Source organism: Branchiostoma lanceolatum, chromosome 4 (genome assembly GCF_035083965.1).
Source record: "Branchiostoma lanceolatum isolate klBraLanc5 chromosome 4, klBraLanc5.hap2, whole genome shotgun sequence".
Taxonomy (NCBI): Eukaryota; Metazoa; Chordata; class Leptocardii; order Amphioxiformes; family Branchiostomatidae; genus Branchiostoma; species Branchiostoma lanceolatum.
Genome location: NC_089725.1, coordinates 29418975 through 29442234, shown reverse-complemented (window position 1 = coordinate 29442234; position 23260 = coordinate 29418975). Strand labels below are relative to the sequence as shown.

The following is a 23260-nucleotide window of genomic DNA, read 5'->3' as shown; positions in this document are numbered from 1 at the left end:
TGAAAAGTGCTTCGTCCGTGACCTTCAGAGGCCGTTTTATGACGGCGGCGAATCTCTGTGATGTGTCCCATGCAGAAAGCGATCGATACCGCGCTGCTTTCCCGCCGTAAGATCGACTGTTCGTCTTGTCTGCTCCCTTGCATCTTTCCCCGTGGCGCACACAGGTGTTTCAGCGCGATGCGACGGTGCCCGCCTGGCCGCCCGCAGCGGTCCACAGCCCGCTTCTTCAAATCGATAAACCTGGCAACGAGAGACTCCTCAAAACTCGCCCCAAACATCTGTTGTTATATCAATCGGGAGATATGAAGTTTTGAAGGAACGAAAGATATCTGCTGTCCAGGATGAAATCGCGATATCTAGTTTAAAAGCTAATGATCACAGCTAACTATGGGTCTTTTTTTCTAAAGTCAAAAGCTATTTGCCAACGAGAATTCTAGACTATCGCACGCCCAGGATAAAAGATACGAAAACGGGAAATTCTGTTGCAGTACCGAGGACAGCCGCCAGGAAGCCCTCAATCAACCTTGATCTTCGTCTTCCCGACAATCTACCAAATATCGTCACAATCCATCCAAATACATAGAAACACAAACAGATACGCACACAGACAGACACACCGAATACAATACTGAGATTCTTGACATTTTCGCGGTGGTTTTGTGTTCGCGGTTTTTGTGGCGAGCACTTCACTGCGAACTTTTAAGACCGGTGTTTCCATTACTGTACAGTGTCTTAAGCGATACCGCGAACTTCAAACTACCAGAAACACTCCATCTTCTCCCCAACGCGAAATTACATCACCGCGAACTTAAACTCCATTTTTGATGGAGGCGAAAAGTGTGGAGGCTGGCCTCCCTGTGCACAACGTCCGATCCCCATCTGTCTGTGACTGAGGACGAGAGAGATAAGGAGATGGGAGCGTCCTGATTGTTGAAATGTTCGGGTGATTTTGTGCACACGTGGTTTTAGCGCTACCGCGAACTTAAAACCACCGAAAATACTTAATCTTCTCCCCACCGCGAAATGAAATCACCGCGAACTTAAACTCCTCCATTTTTCATGGACTCCATGATGGAGGTGAAAAGTTGTGAGGCTGGCCTCCCTGTGCACGCCCATTTGTCTGTGAGGACGGGAGAGAGAGAGAGATGGGAGCGTCCTGATTGTTTCCTCCCCTCTCCCATCAATCAGCCGCCCGGAGCGCGTCCAGCCGCGGGCGGCGCAACTCTACACCCGATATTTATGTTCCGTGCCCCCGCAAGTTCAGAGGATCGCGTTCAGGATTGAATCGACCCGAACAAACGATCGTTCCACGGAGTGCGTCCCCCCCGGCTATCGCGTAACGGCAAAGGAGTTAGCTGCGCGGGCGGGAGAAAATGGGTTTTGGTGTCTTTTCTTCATTATAAGAGTGGTCTGCACACTGCAACATTTCACCAAGGAGGAAATGCGATTGCCGGGCGATTGAGCAGTTTTAATGCTCAGAGAGGGAAAACGGCCTCCTCCTATCCTATTACTATTATGTACCACCACCGCATGGTACGGACTGCTCTTGTTTGAGACAAGTTTAATTCCCAGACTCACTGCCAGGGGTTTCTAGGCGATTGAAGAGTTTTAATGCTCTGTGTGCAGCTCAGAGGGAAAACGGCATCCTATCCTAATATCACTGGGCGATATTGACCGCAAACTCTTCCCATGTGAAAGTTGCATAAGACAAGTTTAGTTCCCAGACTGCCAGAGGTTTCGATGTGATTGAGAGCAAAGAAGGTAACCCTCTTGCTCAGAGATGTAGAGGCAAAACGGCCTCCTCCTCCTCCTGAAAAGTCTTTCCCGCGAAAGTTGCCTGAGACAAGTTTGCTTCCCAGGCTGCCAGGGGGTTCTAGGCGATTGCTCAGAGAGGCAAAACGGCCTCCTTCTATCCTATTACCACTGCGCGGTACTAACTGCAAAATCTTCCCCGCGCGGCCGCGAAAGTTGCACGAGACAAGTTTACTTCCCAGACTGACAGGGGGTTCTAGGCGATTGCTCTGAGACGCAAAACGGCCTCCTTCCTGTCCTATTATTACCGTACCAAAGCACGGTATGGACTGAGAAAGTTGCCTTAAACAAGTTTATTTCCAGGGGTTTCTGGGCTTAAAGACGTAATACGGCCTCATCATATCCTATTATTACCACAGACTGCAAACTCTTCCCCGCCTGCCGAAAGTTGTCTGAGGCCGCCAGGGGTTGATGGCCCGTTATCTCGCATCGTAGAGTAGTCAGCTGTTTTTCGCGGAAGACAACTACTACATCTGTACTTGAAAAGTGAAAGTATCCGCCCACCGGCGCTGCGGCTCCTTATCGACTTGCGGTATCAGTCAGGCGAAGCCGCGCGGCAGCCCGAAGTCGTCTGGCGCTGTCTCCACCGCGCATCAAACGCGATGGGATGCACCAGGCCGCTCCCCGGGCCATTTCAGGTAATTTCCTAGCCTCGATCTACCAGGCCCTGCAGGATGGCTGGAAAAATAGTAGAAATTGGATTAAGAGTGAATAGTATGCCAAGGGAGTTGGCTACGGAGAGAGGGTCCAATATGCCATCCACAGAGCGGCAAACTGTACCCCTAGAGCAGACTAACTCCTCTTGCATGTTTTTCTGTCTATTTTGCCGATTTCTACTCTTTCCAGTCGCATCTGGAGCCTGGTAGAGGCTAGTAATTTCCAAGCAGATCTCCACGGTGCTAAAATCGTACAAGCTAGCCAGAAAAGCTCCAGTCAGCCAGAGAAGTTGTCAGGCACCGTCGGTTGCAATAAAAACTCCTTCTGCCAGTAGGATACGGTCTTTGCAACCGTTGGGTCTGCTTGGAGAATACATTTCAGGTACCACGGGCTCTAATTACAGTTTTACACCGCGCGTGAGCTGCGCGCCAACCGTCAACCCCCGCCACTCCGCCGCTTGCGCTTTTCTTTTATTAAAAATTCTCCTTCCCGGCGAAGCCGACAGACACTTTTGAACCGAAATCGATGAGTCAAATGGCGCTTCCTCGCATCGATTTCTTTTGATGTGGCTTTAATGAGAAGCCGAGGCCGTCCAATTTATTTCGGCACTTAAAATATAGATGATCGGAACCGCTCGGACTCCGTGTTTGCGCAAAGTGGTGTCAGCCGAAATGGCTTTTCTCGGCTGTTCACCTGTCGCCCGACCAAAGGTGTACAGTACACTCGTGCCTGCTACTCTCCAAGCAGACGTTAGGTTCCGGCTTGTTTTGGACGTCTTTTTATGCGTTTTTATCGGGCTTTCTATTTTGTCAGGCTTTCCTCCGGCAGAGGCTGGCGGACAGAAAGAAAATCTGACAAAATAGAAAGTTTCGACGTCCAAAACAAGCCGGGGCGCGTGTTTCGCTAAAACAAAATTGTCAGATGACTCCAATTGGGATTTAGCCTGGGTACCAGCCTCCGTAGTTTACCACTGTTTACACGGTTAGCCAGCGAAAATAATGAGCCAGTGGCATAAAACTATGGAGGGTGGTACCCAGGCTAATGCGAGTCTGGTCTAGATCTACAGCTAGAGAATCTGATCACGCGTTGTCGTAAAATCGAAGCGTTTTCCCGGTGGTGCTATTTATAGGGGGAGGTCTAATTTAGCATTAGGCGTGAGCCATAAGTAGGCATGATCGGAGGATCGCGGAAGTTTTTAATCTGAATTTTTCCCACCATGTAGTTTGTAATTTTCCCGTGTCATTTAGGTCTTTTTATCAATTTTACTGTCTTTATTCTATTTCATGTTAATTCAAAACATTAGTCAAGCTATCATGTCCATGGTCGCACACACACGCACACATACATACACACACACATTAGTTGCTTTTTCGCAATTTTACTGTGTTATTTTATTTCATGCTAATTCAAAGCATTATCCAAGTTCAGAGATCCAAGCTTTTACGTCCTTGGTGACGCACGCACACACACACACACAGTCGCGCACACACACACACACAGTCACACACACACACACAAATACACACAAACATACACACACACATGTACAGATACGCACACACACACACACACACACACACTAACACACACACACACAAACACACACACACATGTACAGATAGGCACACAGACGCACACACACAGACACACACACACACACGCCACACACACACACACACGCCACACACACACACACGCCACACACACACACACGCCACACACGGCCTTCCCTCCGGACCTAGCCCCGCCACGCTCGTACCCAGCGCCGTGAAGAAGCCATAGGTTTATCGTGGGCTTAGAATTATGTCACATCAACTGCCGATCAAGCTCAACAAAATAAACTTCTGGAATTCACAGCTGTCGTTTTTGTTTTGTTTTGTGCCTTTCTTGTTCCTCCGCACGTAGTTGTGTACACCAGTACGTAACGGGCGACCTTCTACACTGGTAGTTAACCGTTATTTCTTCTAACTAAACACGTTTGAAACAAGACGAAAGTTCGCTATCTTGGGGGGTAAAATGTTGCTCAAGTGTGTTATGTTATAAGAAACAGAGATTTACAAAGTACCTTATCGTTGGCGCTGTTAGGGTGTTAAGATTACCTCTCTACATTGCGCTCGGAGGGGAGTTATGTCACGGACCCTACTTTGCCACGGGAGGGAGTTTGGCATTCTCCCGCGGCAAAACACTCGTCCCCAGGATAGTTTGAGTTTCCCAGCATGCGTTGCGCACACAAACTGCGTTCTCTTTCCCAGGACACAGAGAAACGCTCACACGCTAATGCGCCCCAGTGAATGCGCCCCGCTATGCCCAGGCCCGGGTCTAATTAGGGGAAAGAAAGGACGCTGTGGAGGAGCGTGTAGCCCCGCGGTGCTGAAAGTGAATGAGTGAAAGGGATTCTTTCATCGGGGTTACGACCCGGCTATCGCATCCGGCTGCGCTGCGCTGTGTTTGGCATACCAGGCTCGCGCCCCCCGTGCCTGCCGTCACAGGAATGAATGGATATCGGCCCTGGCAAGTCGGCAAGTCAACAAACTCCTCCGTCAGCTGCTCCAAGCAGATGTTGGGAGACAGAATCTGTACGTTTTCCTGCTGTCACAGGAATGAATGGATATCGGCCCTGGCAAGTCGGCAAGTCAACAAACTCCTCCGTAGGGTCCAAGCAGATGTTGAGAGGCAATATCTGTACATTTTCCTGGCTGCCCGTGTCTGTTCCGTTTGTAACAGAAACGGGAAGATACGTTATAAAAAACATAGATAACTTAATGAATAAAACGTAACGATTTTCATCCCAATATCTACTTGGAGATGAGAAGAAGATCTCCGTAAACTCCAAGCAGACGTAGGGTCCGGCTCAGTGCTTTACTGTTCCCCCCCTCCACCCCGCTTCAGTCTTGATCTGCGCTTTTCCCTTTGGGTACTTACCCTACGTCTGCTTTGGAGATTAGGCAAGTCGGTCAGGCAACAAAGTCCTTTTTCTAACGTGAGCTGCAACTGATGTATTGATGCTAGTCAGCAAATGATAAGAAAGAAGCGCACAAAAAGGGCCAATCCTGGAAGGTTGCAATGGAGGTGTTTTTCTAGCAGTGCTGTATGAAAACAGCCAAAGATCAACTTAAAGCGCACAATTTAAACGTGCCGAAATCACTTCATCTGCTGGGAGATAGCTTCCGCCGTGCGCACTCCAAACCACAAAAGCAGCGGCCCTTCAAAATTTCATCAATGACACTTGTGAGAGTACTTCTCTCAAGCATTGGAAGGCTGATTGTTATAAATAGCTGCACAGGATGACAACTACGACCAGCCTACTCTCCAAGCAGATGAGTGGGTCCGGCTTGTTTTTGACGTGTTGTAGGCGTACGTTTTTATCGGGCGTTCTATTTTCCCGTTTTCTTTCATGATGTCGAAAATGAGAATGGGACAAAATTAGAAAGTCCGACAAAAAGGCCTAAAACACGTCTAAAACCAACCGGACCCACTCCTCTGCTTGGAAAGTACGACCAGCCGTGCTTCAGGCAATTCTAGGAAAGTTTCACTGCATCACCGCTTTTTAAAAGAAAGAAAGAAAGAAAGGAAGCCGTCGTGACCGACCCGAAGTTACGCAAACAGGAAGTAACAGGTGTTTTTCTCAGTTCCCCACTCCTGTTTTATTGATTCGGCGCGCGCCGGCTACGTCACCGCGCGGTGCAGCGGGAGTGTGTGGGGCCGGTTATAGTGACGCCGCGGTTCTTATCACGCGCGGCTGGGCTTTGGGGAATAAATGTTGTGTTTCCGTTTACATGACCGACCCCAGAAAGAACCTGCTGATCCTTAGTAGCCTTTTGTGTGTGTGTGGGTCGACCACTGGCAAGGGACATAAAATTTCCGATTTGAGATCTGAGTGATGAAAACGTTGTAGAATTGTTTTCCGACATTTCCTAATTTCTGTCGCAATAGAAAGTTGTGCTTGTACAATGTATATCTAATATGTGATGTCGAAAATACCAGTGTTCTGATGCATTTAAATTTTAAATCAAGACAGAAATAAAAAGAAAGAAGCAAAAAGAAAGAAAGAAAAATAAAAGGAATAAAGGAAAAGAAGGAAAGGAAGAAAAGAAAAACGATAATCCCTTCCTATCGATCCTAGTTTTTCAGTCTTTTTCAGGACGGTGATCAGAAACACAACAATAATTTTCCAATGCCCTGCTGCACTGGAGAGAGAGCACTAGGCACTGACGTCACACGTAATTCTGGGTGTGCGTGCCGCCGGTGTCAGGATGAGGGGTCGGTCGTCAGGAGAGGCGGTGTCCGCCTAGCCTCCTTTGCAGGCTTCCCGGGCAGCACCGGCGTTTCTTTTTTGGAGGGAGCGCTGATTCGAGATTTTCAACTTATCGGGACCGTATCTGCTAAGGGACCGTATCTGCTTGCAGCCCGTAACCGCTGTCCCCCAAGTAGATACGGTCCCGATATGTTGAAAATTGTGAATCAGGGTTCCCCCCAAAATAAAGGCCGTCGCTGCCCGGGAAGCCTACAGAGGAGGCTAGAATGATCGGCCGTCATGAGGTGTCCGTCCGCGTCCGTCTGAGCGAGCCCGTCCGGTGAGAGCGGTGATGCCATTGATGGATGAAAATGGAATCCTCGCGTAATTGCGTTATGGAGGCCATCGATCGAGCCAGACTCCACAAATGCGCGTCGCGGACTGGGGAAAGTTTAATCTTGGCGGCTTTGACAAGTCGTGTTTGCTGTGAAATCAAACCTCGCGGTCCCCTTCCACCTTATCGCCCTGCCTGGTTTATTGACCACAGCCCGCCAATAAATAACCAACCGCCGCCCGCGCGCACAGAATGAAGCAGGTGCTCAAGCACAGCGGGGGTTAATACGTCGGTCGGCAGATAACATAAGCTATTGGCAATATCCACATACATAAACACATATCGTACGTTTATGAAGGTTTAAGACAACCAGGTAAATAATATTTTGCAGACAAATCGATTTCTACAACTGGGTATGATACGGAGATTACTTCCGGACGTTTCGAGTGACATCCATTACTCTTCTTCAGCGTCACTACTATGAAAATAAAGTGGCTGAACAAATCGATACTGGTACGCGAAAAACACACATTAGAGGAACTAAAGAACGTTAAATATAGGAGCATTTTCAGGCAGGTTTCTCGGGTTCGGGGGAGGTTTGATTGACAAGCCGGCGGCTTCCTTCCGCAAAAATGCCAAGGTCAGCAGCCGACGTTAAACCTGAAAGACCCCGAGTGTTGGCTTGCCTGCCAGCCTGCCAGCGCGCTCAAAGGCTTGCTCGGGGGCAGGATGATTTAATCTGCCCTGCTTTTCTTTGTGAGTGTTGGGCGAGCCTCCGGTCTCACGTCACGATGGAGGAATGCGCTCGTTCTCCTTGCTGCTCAGTGCGAGGTAGCTCTCGCCCGCGGTGCTTTTGGCATCGGGGGATGAAAAATTACACTGTCTATAGTTTCAATATGCCGAAGTACCGGGCACACGTCATGACTGATGCTGTCTGCCACTTTGATGAAAGTTTTTTTTTTTTTCCCCACATCTCTCATACTTCGCACGATTCATCCCGTCTCGGCGTGTGTTTCGATCGCTTTATACATTTGCGGTGACGTCAAGTAAATGCCGGTATATCATTTATGTATTAGGCGCCCGCGCTTCGGCATAATTACAGGGTTGAAGGGGTTGAGAAGGCAAACGACTAGGAGTAAAATATTCGTCAGCATGCATGTCTGGCAGGTAGATTGGCGCTGCGTGGTTGGAAGTGATCGCACGTGAGCGTCTCGCAACCAAACACACACCGCACACTCACTCCCTCCCCGCCGCGGCCTACCGGAGGCAGACGCACCCACGGCGCATGCGCGTCTGGCGTGAAAGAAAATATCTCTTGAGTGAAGTGGGTTGTGGTGCTGTAGACAGCTGAGCGAACGGATCAGTCTGGAGACGTTTGCCGCCTGAAAATGCTGGTCGCCGTGTAACCGCCCGGATCACCGGTCACCACAGCCTGACAGGAGGGTTCTGCGAGTGGGAATCACCGCTGACAACAAATATCATGGCCGTGCCGGCACAGAAACTCCAGCGGCAGCACTGCTACTTGTGCGACCTGCCGAGAATGCCCTGGGCGATGCTGTGGGACTTCTCGGAGGCCGTCTGCCGCGGCTGCTGCAACTACGAGGGAGCCGACCGTATCGAGCTGGTCATCGAGACGGCCCGGCAGATGAAGCGGGCTCACGGGTTCCAGGAGCGCGGGCCGGCAGTCACTCCGGGCCCGATCATCATGAAGCAGTCCCCGGGCCCTCCCCCTCCGGGCGCCGTGCTCCAGCGCCCGCCGCACGACGGCATGCCGCCGGGGGGGAACTCCGGGGAGGGGCGCCCGCCGCCGCTGGTGGATCGATACCCCATCCACGAGAGACCGCGAGGATCCATGCTCGATTACCCGCCGTCGCAGAGACCGCTGACCGGGATGCCGGGTCCCTTCGCGCCGCTGGACGAGTCGACGGACCCGCGCGCCCGGGCCAGCCCCGCGAGGAGGGGCCCGCCCCTGGCGCAGCACGTCCCGCCCATGCCGCCGCATTCCGTCGGTATCGCACCGCCGATGAACCGCGGCCCGCTGCCGCCCCAGCCGCCGATACCGCAGCCCTCACCGCCCACGGGCAAGTCGCGTCACCAAAACAACAAGGCTGCCAACTCAACAGGTGACTCAAAGAACGACAAGGAGGACACTGCGAGTGACAGCTCGTCCACTGACCTCGCCACCGACACCGAGGTGTCGCGGAACGGGGACGACTTTCACCAGAGACCTCCCCTGGTGCGCGAGACGCTGGCGACCCTGTCACAGAGCACGCCATTCGAGGTACGTTTCAAGAAGGACCATAGCCTAATGGGCAGGGTATTTGCATTTGACGCGAGTTCAAAGCCAGGCTTTGACTACGAGCTGAAAATTTACATTGAGTATCCCAGCGGGTCTGGGAACGTGTACTCCAGCGCTTCAGGCGTTGCCAAGCAGATGTACCACGACTGTATGAAAGACTTTGGCAAGGGGCTGTCATCTGGTTTCAAGTACCTGGAGTATGAGAAGAAGCACGGATCGGGAGACTGGCGTCTTCTCGGGGACCTCCTTCCGGAAGCGTCCCGCTTCTTTAAGGAGCCAGTCAACCCCGAGATGATCCCCCAACCGTACATCGACGCCAGCTGCCCCATCCTCCCCATCGCCTCCTGCAACATCCCTCGATCGCTGCCAAAGATGAGGAAGAGGAAAGCATCTCCCGACCCAGATTTAGAGAGGGATGCTAAAATCAGTGATGAGCAGCACCAAAGGCAGCAGTGGATGCAGAGCCAGGCAGAGGCTCTCAAGCTCACCATAAGCTCCACCGGGTACGGCCAACCAACGCGCCCGTCCGCGGTGTCGCCCCTGACGAGCATGGGCACGCCTCCCGACGCAGCCGGCATGCAGAACGGCCCCTCGCCCATGGCAGCCCTGATGTCTGTGACGGACAATCTAGTGACGCCCATCTCTCCCGTGAAGGACACCTCCTCCTCTGCCCCGTCGGGGACGACGGTCACGAGTACGAATTCGCGGCGCAGCCCAAACTCGACCCCGGGTCAGCACATGCGGCGGGCGCCGCGGAGCAGCGAGATGCACCAGGTTGTCACCAGAGATCATCAGGAGAGCAACGCGAACTCTCACCCCCTCCCCGACTCCTCCGTCAACTCCACCAACTCCTCCCTCACCTGCACCCTCTGTCACGAGAGACTCGAAGACACCCACTTCGTACAGTGCCCCTCCGTCCTCAGTCACAAGTTCTGCTTCCCCTGCTCGCGGGAAAGCATCAAGAAGCAGGGGGCGAACGGGGAGGTGTATTGTCCAAGCGGGGAGAAATGCCCCTTGGTAGGATCCAGCGTGCCCTGGGCCTTCATGCAGGGGGAGATCGCCACCATCTTGGGTTCCGAGGAAGCTGTCAAGGTCAAGAAAGAAAGGGAGACTTGATGGACAAGTGATGGAGTCACCTTGCAGGTGACAACAGCGGACATTTCGTTCAAGGACTCCGAAGACTTTTGAGTTAAGATAAGTCTTAAGAAGTGCAGGAGGAAAAGAAGAAGAAGAAGAAGTATTCCGTAGGGACTGCTAAGTGGTAAGGACTTAACACCATGCTAAAGGTGAGAAGATGAGAAGTTGTAGGACAAGTTCAAGTTGGATTTTTGTAGCCGTCTCTTAGGAAGGTAATTCTGTACTCTGAAAAGGAGGGCCAGAACTGCTGGTAAGTTTGGCACTTCAGTCTCTGTTGTAAGAAAAGCAGACAGGGCACAAGCACTAGGGTGTAAACACTGCTGCCTGGCAGATTGTGTAGTTAGCCAGGTCAGCTGGATTTGTTCATGTGCATTTTGTGTTATATCTGCCCCCTAGGAGCCACCTCATCAGTCAGTCAGCATGAAAAAAAAAGAAGTCTCAGACTCAAAGAGAGTGCTCCAGCCCGAAATTGGGGGGCCCTGAACAAAGGTATCATTCATGCTTGATGGAAATCTTAGCTGTGCGTATTTACATACGGAATTGTCAGCGGCCAGTACAGAGTACAACGGCAACCCAAACGGTCTCCTGACTCCAGCCTATTGAGTCTGGCGGCCTGTTGTGATGGAACTCTCAAATGGCGGGGTGTCAGGTTCGGCCTGGTAATGTAGTAGGCAGGCTAAAAAGAATCACAGCCGCCCCCTGTAACCGGAGCGGTCCTGGGTCCAGTTTCCTGGCATCATTGTGAGGAATGTTTGCAGGTGCTGTGCTGGAGTAAAGTAGGGGATCAGGTCGCTCCTGAGGGGGGGAGAGGTGGGCTGGGAGCATGTTGTTTTGAGTTGAAGCTTTGTCTGGGTGCCTAATTGTTATGGACACTGTGCAGCACACAAATCAGGAACTGACGGATGCAGGGCAGTCTGTGTCAGGGCGAGGAAAATAACAGTCCCCCTGGCCAGGCAATTCAGGCTGGAAGGATTTATCGATCCGCCGGCTCATCAATGGCGGGGTATTGTTTGCCCGCTTTAGTGACATCATCGCACTGATTTTGCCCCCAGATCAAGTGACAGGACAGGAAGGACCATTAATCAATGCCATTGTGTTTGTGCAAATAGCTGGGATCGTGAAGACCTTGGCCGGGTCCACTCCCAGAGGTAGAGACTCAGAGACTGCCCTGCATTTTAACATGTTATGTATGTACGTGCCCCAGAGAAAAGTGTTGTATTCTGCTAGAGTATTGAGAAGAAGATCTCAAAAAGAGTAATGTTCAGTTATTTAGTTCCTGTGTAAAAACTTAAAAGCAAAGACAGGGGCATTTGCACCTTTCTGTTTGCATAGCAGTTTCCTTTGCTTGTTAAGTCATCATTGTTGCATATTGACACCTGATTGTGAATTGAAGGTCTCCACATGTCAGCCAGCCTTGTCTGTGCCTTCACTTTCACTGAGTGAGCGAGTGAGACTGTTTGTGTGTCTGTGACTGAGAGGAATGCTAGCTCCCAATCAAAGGGGGGACCCTCCATTTCCCCTGGACCCAAAACATATGGCCCTACAAGGCCCTCTCCACACAAATGTAAATCAATAGCGTGGTATCAGGTAGCCTGTCTGGGAGAGTGATATGCCTAAGCCTCAGGGCTGGCCCATTCAGACACAACTCCGCTGGCACTCTAAACCTCCATGTTGAGCACGTCAGGCAATCCCCCGGCTGTTATGTTTGGTTTGTTTGGCGGTCACCAGAGAAGGCCGTATAGGATTCACATCTGCGAACCCATGCCGTTTGCACTAGTGTGCATTTCAGACAGACTGCCTTTCATCTGCCCGACGGTGGGTGTATGGAAGCGCTAGAGTTGCAAGTTCACTGGCTTCCCTACATAGACCTTGAGCAGACCCATGCACATTCATGGCCAGCGGGAGAAGAGATTGTCAGGTCAAACACCCTTTGGTCAGGCCACAGCAATTTGATTTCTTGTTTCTTGGATTTAAAAAGCTCATGCTGAATTGGAATATCAACATGATGATAATAAAGTCTGAGGGGAAAATATCACAGAAATTTGATTCGTTGATTCTTGGATTTAAAAAGATTATGCTGAATTGGAATATCAACTTGATATTAGAGTCTGAGGAGAAAATCTCGGATTTAAAAAGATGCTAAATTGAAACATCAATGTGATATTAGACTATATTTAGAGTCTGGGGGGGAAAGTCTCACAGAAGTTTAATTTGTTAATCATCGGATTTAAAAAGATCATGATAAATTGACATATCCATTATATCCATGATATTAGACTATTTAGAGTCTGACGGGAAAGTCTCAAATTTGATTTGTTGATTCTCAGATTTGAAAAGATCATGATGAATCGTAATATCAATATCATGATATTTAGTGAGGGAAAATCCCAGAGAAATTTGATTTGTTGAATTTCGGATTTAGAAAGATCATGATAAATTGACATATCCATTGTGATATTAGACTCTATTTAGAGCCTGAGGGGGAAATCTCAGTGATAGTTAGGGCCTGTTAGATTCAAACTTCCCTTCCAGCCCTCTGTTTTCATTATATCTTCTTGCTAAATTTCTACTAAAGAATGTCCGAGAACCAAAGAAATGACTTGGTGTGGCCTTACATGGATAATTTATTTGCATTGGGTAATAAAAATCACCGTCAATTGAGATTTCACAAAAAAATGTTTATCAAGCAAATTTCCGGGTCCTTTCTTGCCTGAGGCCTGACAGTGGGCAAGCACCCCACATTAGAAAGTTAATAGCCAATGCATAATATTTCTTTTGGCTGACTCAGTAGGCTGGAGAAGAGATTAAGATCTACGTCATGACACGACTGGCATGGCTCATAACTTGGTGCATGCTTAGCCTATATTTCACCACGGGGCTGCAGGCAAGCGCTGGAAAATGTCGCATTATTTAGGCAAAATGCTTCCCAGTTTGGCTTCTGTCTGAGCCGGCTGTCTGCCATTTGGGATGTGAATCAGCATCGTTGGGATCAATTTTATGATGTCACATGCAGCGTCGTGTTCTGAAATATCAAATTGTGACTGTAGCATCTATGTTGAAAGTGATAAATGAAATCATGGAAGAAATTTTAAACTCATTCGTTTCTCAGAATGGTCTCTGTTTGAGCAGACTGTCTGCCATTTGGGATGTGAATCAGCAGCATTGGGATCAATTTTATGATGTCACATGCAGCGTCGTGCTCTGAAATATCTAATTGTGACTGTAGCATCCATGTTAAAGGTGATGAATGAAATCCTGGAGGAAATTTTAAATTCAGACATTTCTCAGAATGGTTTCTGTTTGAGCAGACTGCTATTTGGAATATGAATCAGCAGAACTGTACCAACCTTGGGTCAATTTTATTATCGCATGCAATGTCATGCTCACAAATATCTAATTGTTATTCGGGCATCTGTGTTGAAAGTGGTAAATGAAAGGTCAGAGGAAATTTATAAACTCAGACGTTTTTTCATTCTGAGCAGACTGTCAGCCATTTGGAATATGAATCAGCAGATCTGTACCAACACTGGGTCAATTTTATTGTGACATGCAACGTCGAGCTCTAAATTATCTAATTGTGATTGGGGCGTCTCTTGAAAGTGATAAATGAAATGTCGGAGTACGAACGTCAGGATCAATTTTATTGTCACTGCCACATGTAACTCTGAAATATTTAATTGTCATCTTAACGTCTACGTCGAAAGTGATAATGAAATATGTTCCATGGAGGAAATTTCAAAGACGTTTTATTGACATGGTTTCATCTGATTGTGATTGGCATGTCTGTTGACAATGATGAATGAAATGTTGGTGGAAATTTTAAACTCAGACTCTGGATTTGTGTGCCAATATTTGGATCAATTTTATTATGACATGCAACATTGTGCTTTGAAATACCTAGGGGTGATTGGGGAGGAGAAATTTTAAACTCAGACGTTTATGGTTTCGTGCCTAAAGGCCAGCTGACTGCTTGTGACGTGACAATTTTATAATATCAGAATTGCAGCGTCATGTTCTGAAATATCTGCTTGTGATTCGAACATCCATGTTGAAAGTGATAGATGAAATTTTACACTCAGACGTTTTATTGACATGGTTTCGTGCTATCAATCTGCCAAGGCCAGCTGACTTGCTGTGATGTGACAAGTTTATAATATCAGATACAGCGTCATGTTCTGAAATATCTGCTTGCGATTCGAACATCCATGTTGAAAGTGATATATGAAATTTTACACTCAGATGTTTTATTGACATGGTTTCGTGCTATCAATCTGCCAAGGCCAGCTGACTTGCTGTGATGCGACAAGTTTATAATATCAGATGAAGCGACATGTTCTGAAATATCTACTTGTGATTCGAACATCCATGTTGAAAGTGATGTATGAAATTTTACACTCGGACGTTCTATTGACATGATTTCATTGACATGGTTTCGTGCTATCGATCCGCCAAGGCCAGCTGACAGGCTGTGACGTGACCATCCTTCCATGACAAATGAGCAGTGTCACTGCCCATCACTCTCCCAACAAAGGGCCTCGGGGCCTGGAAAATAAATATTGCCTCCGAAGTGCCCTGTGTGACAGGTAATATCGGCGAGCTCTTGCAGCTGCCATGCGGGGATGACGGTTGGGCATGAAGGTGGCATCCCTGACAGAGCCCAGGCAGTGGGAGTGATGTCTCTCCCAATCCAGTGTGTCAGGGCGGCAGCAGGCAGTGATGGATGCCCGGTTGCCAACCAAGAATGCAAGCATATTTCAATATCCCCCGGCAACCGAGGGCCGTCCCCACGGCAACGGCTCAGCAAGGGACTGCCGCACATTATCAGGTCGATCAAAGCGGGTGATCCCAGTGCCCCAAGAATAAGCACGGCCCGACTGTTTCCAGGTGACACCCACAGTTATTTGCACCCAAGGATAAAGTGTTATCTCGGAGGCCCGGCCTGGATACAAGCGTGCAGCCGTTTGGCAGGGGACATAAAAGTTTATGTTGCCGGGAGCAGGGGGGGTAATCACCAAGCTGAGGGGCAGGTCAAACGCATTACCAAATTTATTCGGCCTGCTTGGGAGGGCAACAATGCAGAAACAACATTTGACTTCTTCCAAGCAGCGCAGTTATGGTGGAAGAAACAAATCCATTCAATTTCAGCCGACTTAAGGGAAATGTCGCAGTGGGCAGTTGGGCATAAGAGCAGCCCCAGGCTCACAAGTGCATCGCATCAACGTTAAGTATATGGCTGTCATTTGCTGGGAATAGATTCGGAAAGCTCCATGGCAAATGGCAGTCACATAATCTCCCTCCACAGTGGTGCATTCATTCCTTGACACATTATGCCGTGACATAATCACAATTTGTCAAGGAGGCAGCCCAAACACAAGTTGACTGCTCCGATTGTGAGACGTATATAGAAAGTGATGTCATCCCCCAGATTTCTCCTTTATAGGCAGCAGACCTAGTGAGGAGTGCCGTGTGATTAACCCCAGCAATCCTTCAGATGCCGGGAAGTTGAACACAGGTTAGGGAAGGAAAATTATTGGCAGCCCCACCAACCCGACCTAACAACTTGTCTCTCAAGGATGTTGGCATTGTTTGCCCCATGCACAGAAAGGGTGCACGCAGGTTACCCTGGGGGGGTTGACATCCCATCGGATGTGATCGGTCATAGCCGTTTCCACGACGTCCCCCTTGTCACGCACATCCGTACGTACGTTTACGCAACAACACAATGCAAAACAGACAGGTCGTTCAAACCCTAGCCCCAGGAAATGCCCGGATAGTAAAGTGTGATGGATGTGACAGCAAGTGAAGTATGCTGGAGACATTCATTAACTTGTGCTCCGGAGCCAACAACGCTGGAATGCCTAATGGCCACGGAAATTGAGTCATACGTCAGAGGCAATAAGGCCGGGGAACAGAGTAATGGGAGGGGGTTCATGTCCTATTACTCCCAGGTGCTTGGGAGACCCGCGATACGTTAAACGAGGAACGGGAAAGCAGATGATGTAAATGCCCCCCTGGTGAGAGATGTGTGGTGGCAGTAGTGTTGTCATCTATGCGGCGTTCAGCCGCATTAACAGATGTAGCCATTTTAAAGGGTCGGAAAATCAATAAACGGGCTAACCGAAAACGTAGTTTCCCCCGGGCAACGCCAGCCCTGCAGGATTTTTACGACTGGTCCCAGGAAACCGTGAGACATTAAGGCATTGACGCAAGGGATTTTCGAAGAAGTTCAAGAGCACTCCGTCATACTTTGGCAGCTGGGATAAGGGCTGGCAGTGTTTGCCGGACGCAGGTGTGTTTGCAGGTGTCGAGTTCCAAGGTTGACTTCCTCCAGCCCGGCCTTGTGTGCGGGGCTGCCTGGAATGAGAGATATGCGAGAGAAGCGCGGTGGTGTTTATTAGGTGTGTGCGGGTTCGGCGGTGAGCTTGGCTGCCCAAACCTAAACCCTATTCAGGTCAGCAGTGACATCACACGGAACTGTCTGGCCTGGTTCCCAGTCCCCCCCCCCCCCTTTGCTCAAGGTCACTGCATATTGCATGCTAGGTTGTACATATAGTATAAGGTCAAAGTATCTCGCAGGTTTGGCCACTGTTACAGCACTAATTGGCTCCCTGCACCAGTGGAATAAGAGGTAATTAAAGTTGAAGGGCTGGGGAGCCCAAACTATGCTGTTTGCTAGGGAAGCGAAGAATTACAATAAATCCTTGCCGTGATAAATTCACCTTGCTGTCGCAACATTCCTAAGTATCATTGCTCAGCAAATTGTGTTGGTTTTACTCCAGGTGTTGTATCTATCATACTCCGCGGTACTAATGGCCTGTGGAAATAATTGAAACAGAGACCTTGGCGGGCTAGCATGGATTGAAAGATTTGGGTTGGCATGCATCCAGACCGGGCCTGGGGTGGCCCTTGTGTCTGGTGAAACAGGATTTGGCCTCGGCAGCCAGCAAGGTAAATTTAGACCGGAGTGTTTGTCCCTGTCGGATGTGTCAGTCACTGTGTGCGGCAGTGTTTACAGCCGGCCGGTGCGCCCCCGGGCTGGGCCGTGTTGCGTGCACCGCTGACAGCACCAGAAGCCAGTGCAGCATGAGATGCACATTATGTCGGTGTCTAGCTATGTGTTGCCACGGGCGATGTTGCATCAAAGGGAGCCATTCACGCCACTTCCGTCCCATACCTCAGCAAACTCTCGCGCCTTGCTGACGGAATACAAATGGCCTTGTGTGGAGCAGAGAAACTGCACAGGCAAAATATTGATCCGCCGACAACAAAGTGACGCTTAAAGAGAGCCAGCAGCGGAATGACAAAGTTGCCTCCCGGCTTGTATATAAATGATGCAATATGCATGGTTTGAAGATGCGGATGTCTGAAGGTCAAATGCAGCTGTCGTGAGATTATGAATGAGCGTGTGTGTGTGATTGTGACATAACTGCTAATGCATAAAAGATCCTGTTGTCAGATCATCCACGTTCACAGTCTACTACACATACCGACCAGTAAGTATCGAGTACCAGCTCAGAAAAAAGAAAAAGAAATAGTCATGCCTTCAAGTATCAACCCAGAATTGGAGTGTTCAAATTTCTTTTTCCCCTAGAGCTATGGTAGAGTGGAACTCGTTGCCACCAAGTACTGTAGGAGCATCCTCATTGGCTACCGGTAGTTTTAAATGACGCAGCTAGATGAGCAAAAGTTGGGTGTAACAAGTGGTTTGGTGTAATTTAACCAGCTGCTTCTGCACTGTGTACCTGCAAAGCTGGTATGTTACGCCGAATTAAGGGCGGTTATACTGCCTATACAAAACTGATACAGAAGTTGGTGAGTGGCAATGAAGGGTGGTTATACCGGCTACACAGATACAGAAGCTGGTGTGCTACACCGAAGTGTAGTTATACCAGCTATACAGATAAAAATACAGAAGCTGGTGTGTTATACTGAAGGGCGGTTATACCGGCTCCACAGAAACAAATCTGAAGCGTCCTGTTTGCGGCACCCGCCAGCCAGCCAGCCGTTACATCTCATTCCCCGGTGCATCCACTCTCGACTCATCGGAAGGACGTCGGGAAAATCAATAACAGAATTATGATTAATTAGCCACTCCCCAAGGATGAAAGACCGAAGGATCTAACAGAAGCGATCAGAACTTTCCCCGCCGGGCATCCTTGCGGAAACCCTTAAGACGGTTTCAAGTCCCTCAGGAAATTGGAGACATGAATATATCAGGAAATATTACGGCTGTCATCGTTCAAAAGAAAACATCTGATTTCGCTGAGAAAAAGAACAGTTTCTAGGCTATGCTTGAGAATCCAATCTAAGGAAGAATTTGGGTTATTCAAGTCCTTATGGGTTTGATTGATGACACATTTTTTACAAGCGTTTGAGTTATCGTCTTGAGGTGATAACGATCAAATGATAACAATCAAATATTTGTTGACGTACACAAGAAAGTGTCTAATGACTCAGCTACAGAGTGTACACATGAGCAATTATATGAGATGATGGCTCTGATAAAAGTGATTGCTAATCATCTAAAAAAAATGTTAGATCATTAAAAAAACGTACAGCTTTTTATTCAACAAAATCTATTTCAAATTCTAAAGTGCAGTTTTTTTTTTGCACATATTTTATCTATAGCTTGGGTGATAGCTGTTAATCTTCCAGTAAGACTTAGATCACTGTAAGATCACTTAAAGATGATAAACAGCAGCTGTAAATCTTGAAATGTTCACTGTGGCCCTATTTGCTCACTGCATATTTGTTCTCCTGCTACAGAGTTGTTTCCACCGCAAACTGAAAACACCACGGAAACCTCCTTCCCACTCCAGCCGCGAAATTAAATCCCTGTGAAAATATAGTAATTTACAGTGTTGAGATATTCTTTCTTCAGATTTTCCGTAGCGTCCTTGTCTGTGCAGGGGATGAAGTGTATGCATGGTTGGCAGCTGTTCGAGGGATGGGGGGAGTAGAGGGACTGAGTACTGATGCGAGCCGGCTTGGCGTGATTGCCCGACATGATCAGACAGCGCATGATGGTCTCCTTATCATCCCGGGCACTGGCGCGCGCCCGAGTGATTACCCACGCTCCCCGCAGTGATGCGGAGGCGGGGTGTTATCGCGTCACGCCAAACTAACGACAGCGCGGCCAGGTGGGGACGTCGATTGGGACGAATTCTCACCCCGAGCAGCTCTTCCCTCATCACTGCTCACAAAGCCGATATCGACAACTGCTTAGATCAATTTGCCCCCATGCTTCCCTTTTATGTGCGAAATTGCCCACGAGATAAGATGACTGCGAGCTGACCATACATTACACGACACTTCAACAGTGCTGTCTGTCTGCTGCACCGCCGGGCAGCTGTCCCCCCACATCCAAGAGGAACTATTACTGCGATAAGGCCCAAATTTATTTTGTTGATATTTCATTGTGCAGGATAAGGCCCATCACTCATTCTGGGACCTGTCACTAATTGCCCGTGCCCGAGTTCCCGACGAGTTATATATAATTCATTCCCAGTGTCTGCTCTCCGCTGTTTGATGTAGTAGAGTCACAATCCAAAGCACAGCTATAAGCTGCGATACATGGAAGGTGTTTTTTTTTGTTTTTGCTGCTAAAAATATCAAATTTGGGTTTTCTCTCGCAGGTAGCAAACAGGTCGTATAATGGCCCTATTACACCTGCATGGGAGATCATACTTGGAGCGCCGGGTAACCGAATAGCGGTGTTTACCCTCGCCCTATCACGCCATCTTCACAGCTCACCGGGAGGCTGCCGGTGCATGGTTACGCAGAAATGTAAACGCCGGGCAGAAGTGGGGAGGCCAGGCCCTGTGCGCGCGGTGCGTACACTTGTCCCGCTGTTTACTCTCACTCATACCACCTGCCGGACGACGTATCTATTTACCCTCCCACCATGAGGAGGCTGTTGGGCACTTCTAATAGACCCTGCCGCGAAGTTTGGGCAACTCAGCAACTCTGGGGAATTATGACGCTCCGCGAGACGGCTGTTTGCGCAGTCCCCCTCCGTCAGGGTGTAGATTGTAATCCCTGATAAATGGTCCGTTGCGTCAGCTCTCGAGTGGCCTAATGAAGTTCTCCAGTTGATACGTGAGCCCTTTGTGTCTGGGCTCAGACTCAATTATCCGGACGCCCCCCATGCACACACAACAGCACACCTGTAAGGGGTGTGGAGGGTGCGCTAGAACAAAAGTGTGAGGTTCTTGCACCCGTTCTTTTTTTGTTACGGCGAGACAAACATTAGGAGGTCTGTTGTAGCAGGTGGTAGTGTAGCACCTGGCTGGCGCTGTGCGACGGCAGAAACGGGCCATTGTTCATGGGCACGGTTCGGACAGGGGTTTACCTTGCCAGGGGGCGTCACACCTGGAAGCACGGGTAGACACAATAGAGGGTTGGACCCTGTCAATCACCCAGAGAAAGGACAATATCCTCTCCCTGACACGTCACAAGCTACTGGCTGTGTGAGGCATGTGTCAGCGCTGCAGAACTATTTATCTTGGCTGTCAATTTTATACAGAATGTGCTATAATTGAATTTTTTACCAACTACACCTGCTATAGCCTTTGTGCAATGCATTCATTTCCTATAGTTGCTGCAAGAATTGTTAATTTTGACTGTCAATTCTATACATAATTAAATTTTGTGCAGACTCAGACTACACCTGCCTTTGATAGCTTCCTTTTGGGCAATTTCTTTTTCCATCTTTCAATATTTTGTCAACAGTCAAGTTCCTAAATCAATTGTTTAGATACAGACCGTAGTTGTAAAGGCCCCAAACAAGAAAGCAATTAAAATACTTGAAGGTTTTCTGCTATTTTCTATAAATAGGCACCCTACAACTCTACACCTGCCTCATTTTGCTTTTGTGTTATTTCTTTTTCCATTTTTCTATATATTTCAATGAGTTACTAACTTGAACTGTTGAGATAAAGACAGTGCATAAAGTACTGGTACAGGGCCAAAACAGAAATAGTAATTAGAATACTTGAAAGTTTTCTGCTATTTTCTATACATATCAACCCTACAATAGACCATGCTTGTCTCATTTTCAATTTGTGTAATAAAGGAGGTTAATTTAATTTTCCATCTTTCAACATTTTGCCAATTAGATGCTAAATAAATCAATTGTTGAGAGACAGTACATCAACAAAGTACATGCACTGGGGCACAAACATGATAACAATCAACTTCTCCCCTAATAGATCAAGCTCTTCAGAGAACAATACGGTAAACGCTGTTCAGCCCAGGGCTGTCTCCAGCTTTAAATTTTTTTCCGTCCCACCCGTTGTTTGGGACCCACATCCTAAGGCCACACCAATTTAATTTCTTGGTTAACGGATTTGTATTTTCCACACAAAAAATGTTAGAAAAAAAAAAATTTCATTATTTTTTTTCTAGACATTTTTTTTTTTGGAAAATAAAAATCTGTTAACCAAGAAATTAGATTGGTGTGGCCTAAGTTTTCAAAATTAATATACATTTTCATCAGTTTTAGGACATGAAGATGATATCTTTTGGACGGACAGGGTTGAATTTTTTTCCGTCCCAACAAGCAAATTTCCGTCCTGGGACGGGTCATGCTTTGTGAAAGTGTGTATTAAATTTTGAACATTGTTCCCACCCTTTGTAATAGCCTTCGGCTACTTGGGTAGCCCTGTCTGTACTTTTTAACAGCCAAATGAATCAATCGAATCAAATCCTGGAGAAAGAATCCCCCTCCCTCCTGCGTGACCTTGCGGGTGATTTACGTCACGTTGGGAGGAGAATCCCGTGGCGGGGGGCCCTGCCTGCCGGCGTCGCGTCGTGAATCAGCAAGCGGCGGTGACAGTGGAGGTGTCGAGAGACCCGAAATCACGGCTGTAATCTCCGAGGTTGGCGCCTTGGCAGCTTGAATTGACTGTAAAAAGGGATGAAATCACTAAAACAATGGCGACGTCAGTCCCCGACGCGTAATTCATGTCTGTGTGACATTGAGAGTTCAGTGACATCCGTGTTACTGTGAATTGCTGCAACTCAAGTACTTGTAGATTGGTTATACTAACTGTTATAAGTCTTGAACTATATGAGCGGATTTATTTTGCAGCACTCTCTCCGTTACAAATTTATGAAACCTGGAATATGCGTCTTTATTGTATTTCTTCAGTCTGTGAACTGTACTTCTGTACTCTTTTCCAACTGTAAACATCCTTTTCCTGCGAAATCAAGCCCCAATGAAAATAAATGAATTTACAGTACTATTACTCAGTCTTATATATCTCAGGAGACAATGTTTCCACACAAATGATTATGTTGATCGAGAGTTACAGCAGATCACTTTGACTGCACTCCCACCGTACAGACGTCTCATGGCAGAAATAAAACTTAATGGTACAATTTGGATGAAAGAGTCCACACGCCTTCCCCCGAAGTGCCCATTCTCCGAGGCCTTTTTCTGGAGAAGAGGCAGGGCCTTGGAAATAAGAAATGAAAACCCAGGTGGGGTGAAGGCCTTTCACAGTTTCATGAAACAAATGGATATCTTAATTGTATATACTATACTGGGAGAGAGGGTTTCCACACGAATGGTTATGTTGATCAGGAGTGAGGGCAGATCACTTTGACTGCAGTCCCACCTTGCAGAAGTCTCATATTGGAAATAAAACTTAATGGCACAATTTGTGAGAAGGAGATTGGCATGCACTGATGTTGGCCTTCTTCTAATGTACCCATTCTCCAAGGCATTTTTCACTAGAAGAGGCAGGGCCTTGGAAGAAAAAAGTGAAAACTCAGGTGGGGTGAA

At 48.1% G+C, this 23260-nt stretch overlaps 2 protein-coding genes across 2 annotated transcripts in view; both read left to right on the top strand.

The window, feature by feature from the left end:
* LOC136432035 (TALPID3 protein-like) overlaps window positions 1-23260 on the top strand; it is a 148396-nt gene that overhangs the window by 72731 nt on the left and 52405 nt on the right. The gene's annotated exons all lie outside the window — the stretch shown is intronic.
* LOC136433934 (probable E3 ubiquitin-protein ligase IRF2BPL) lies at window positions 8089-11880 on the top strand. The gene has a single exon (XM_066426541.1). It carries the CDS (start codon window positions 8518-8520, stop codon window positions 10450-10452), a length of 1935 nt encoding a protein of 644 aa, XP_066282638.1. The 5' UTR covers window positions 8089-8517; the 3' UTR covers window positions 10453-11880.

Excerpts from the sequence above, each read along its gene's own strand:
- LOC136433934 (XM_066426541.1), top strand. The coding sequence starts at position 8,518 with ATGGCCGTGCCGGCACAGAAACTCCAGCGGCAGCACTGCTACTTGTGC.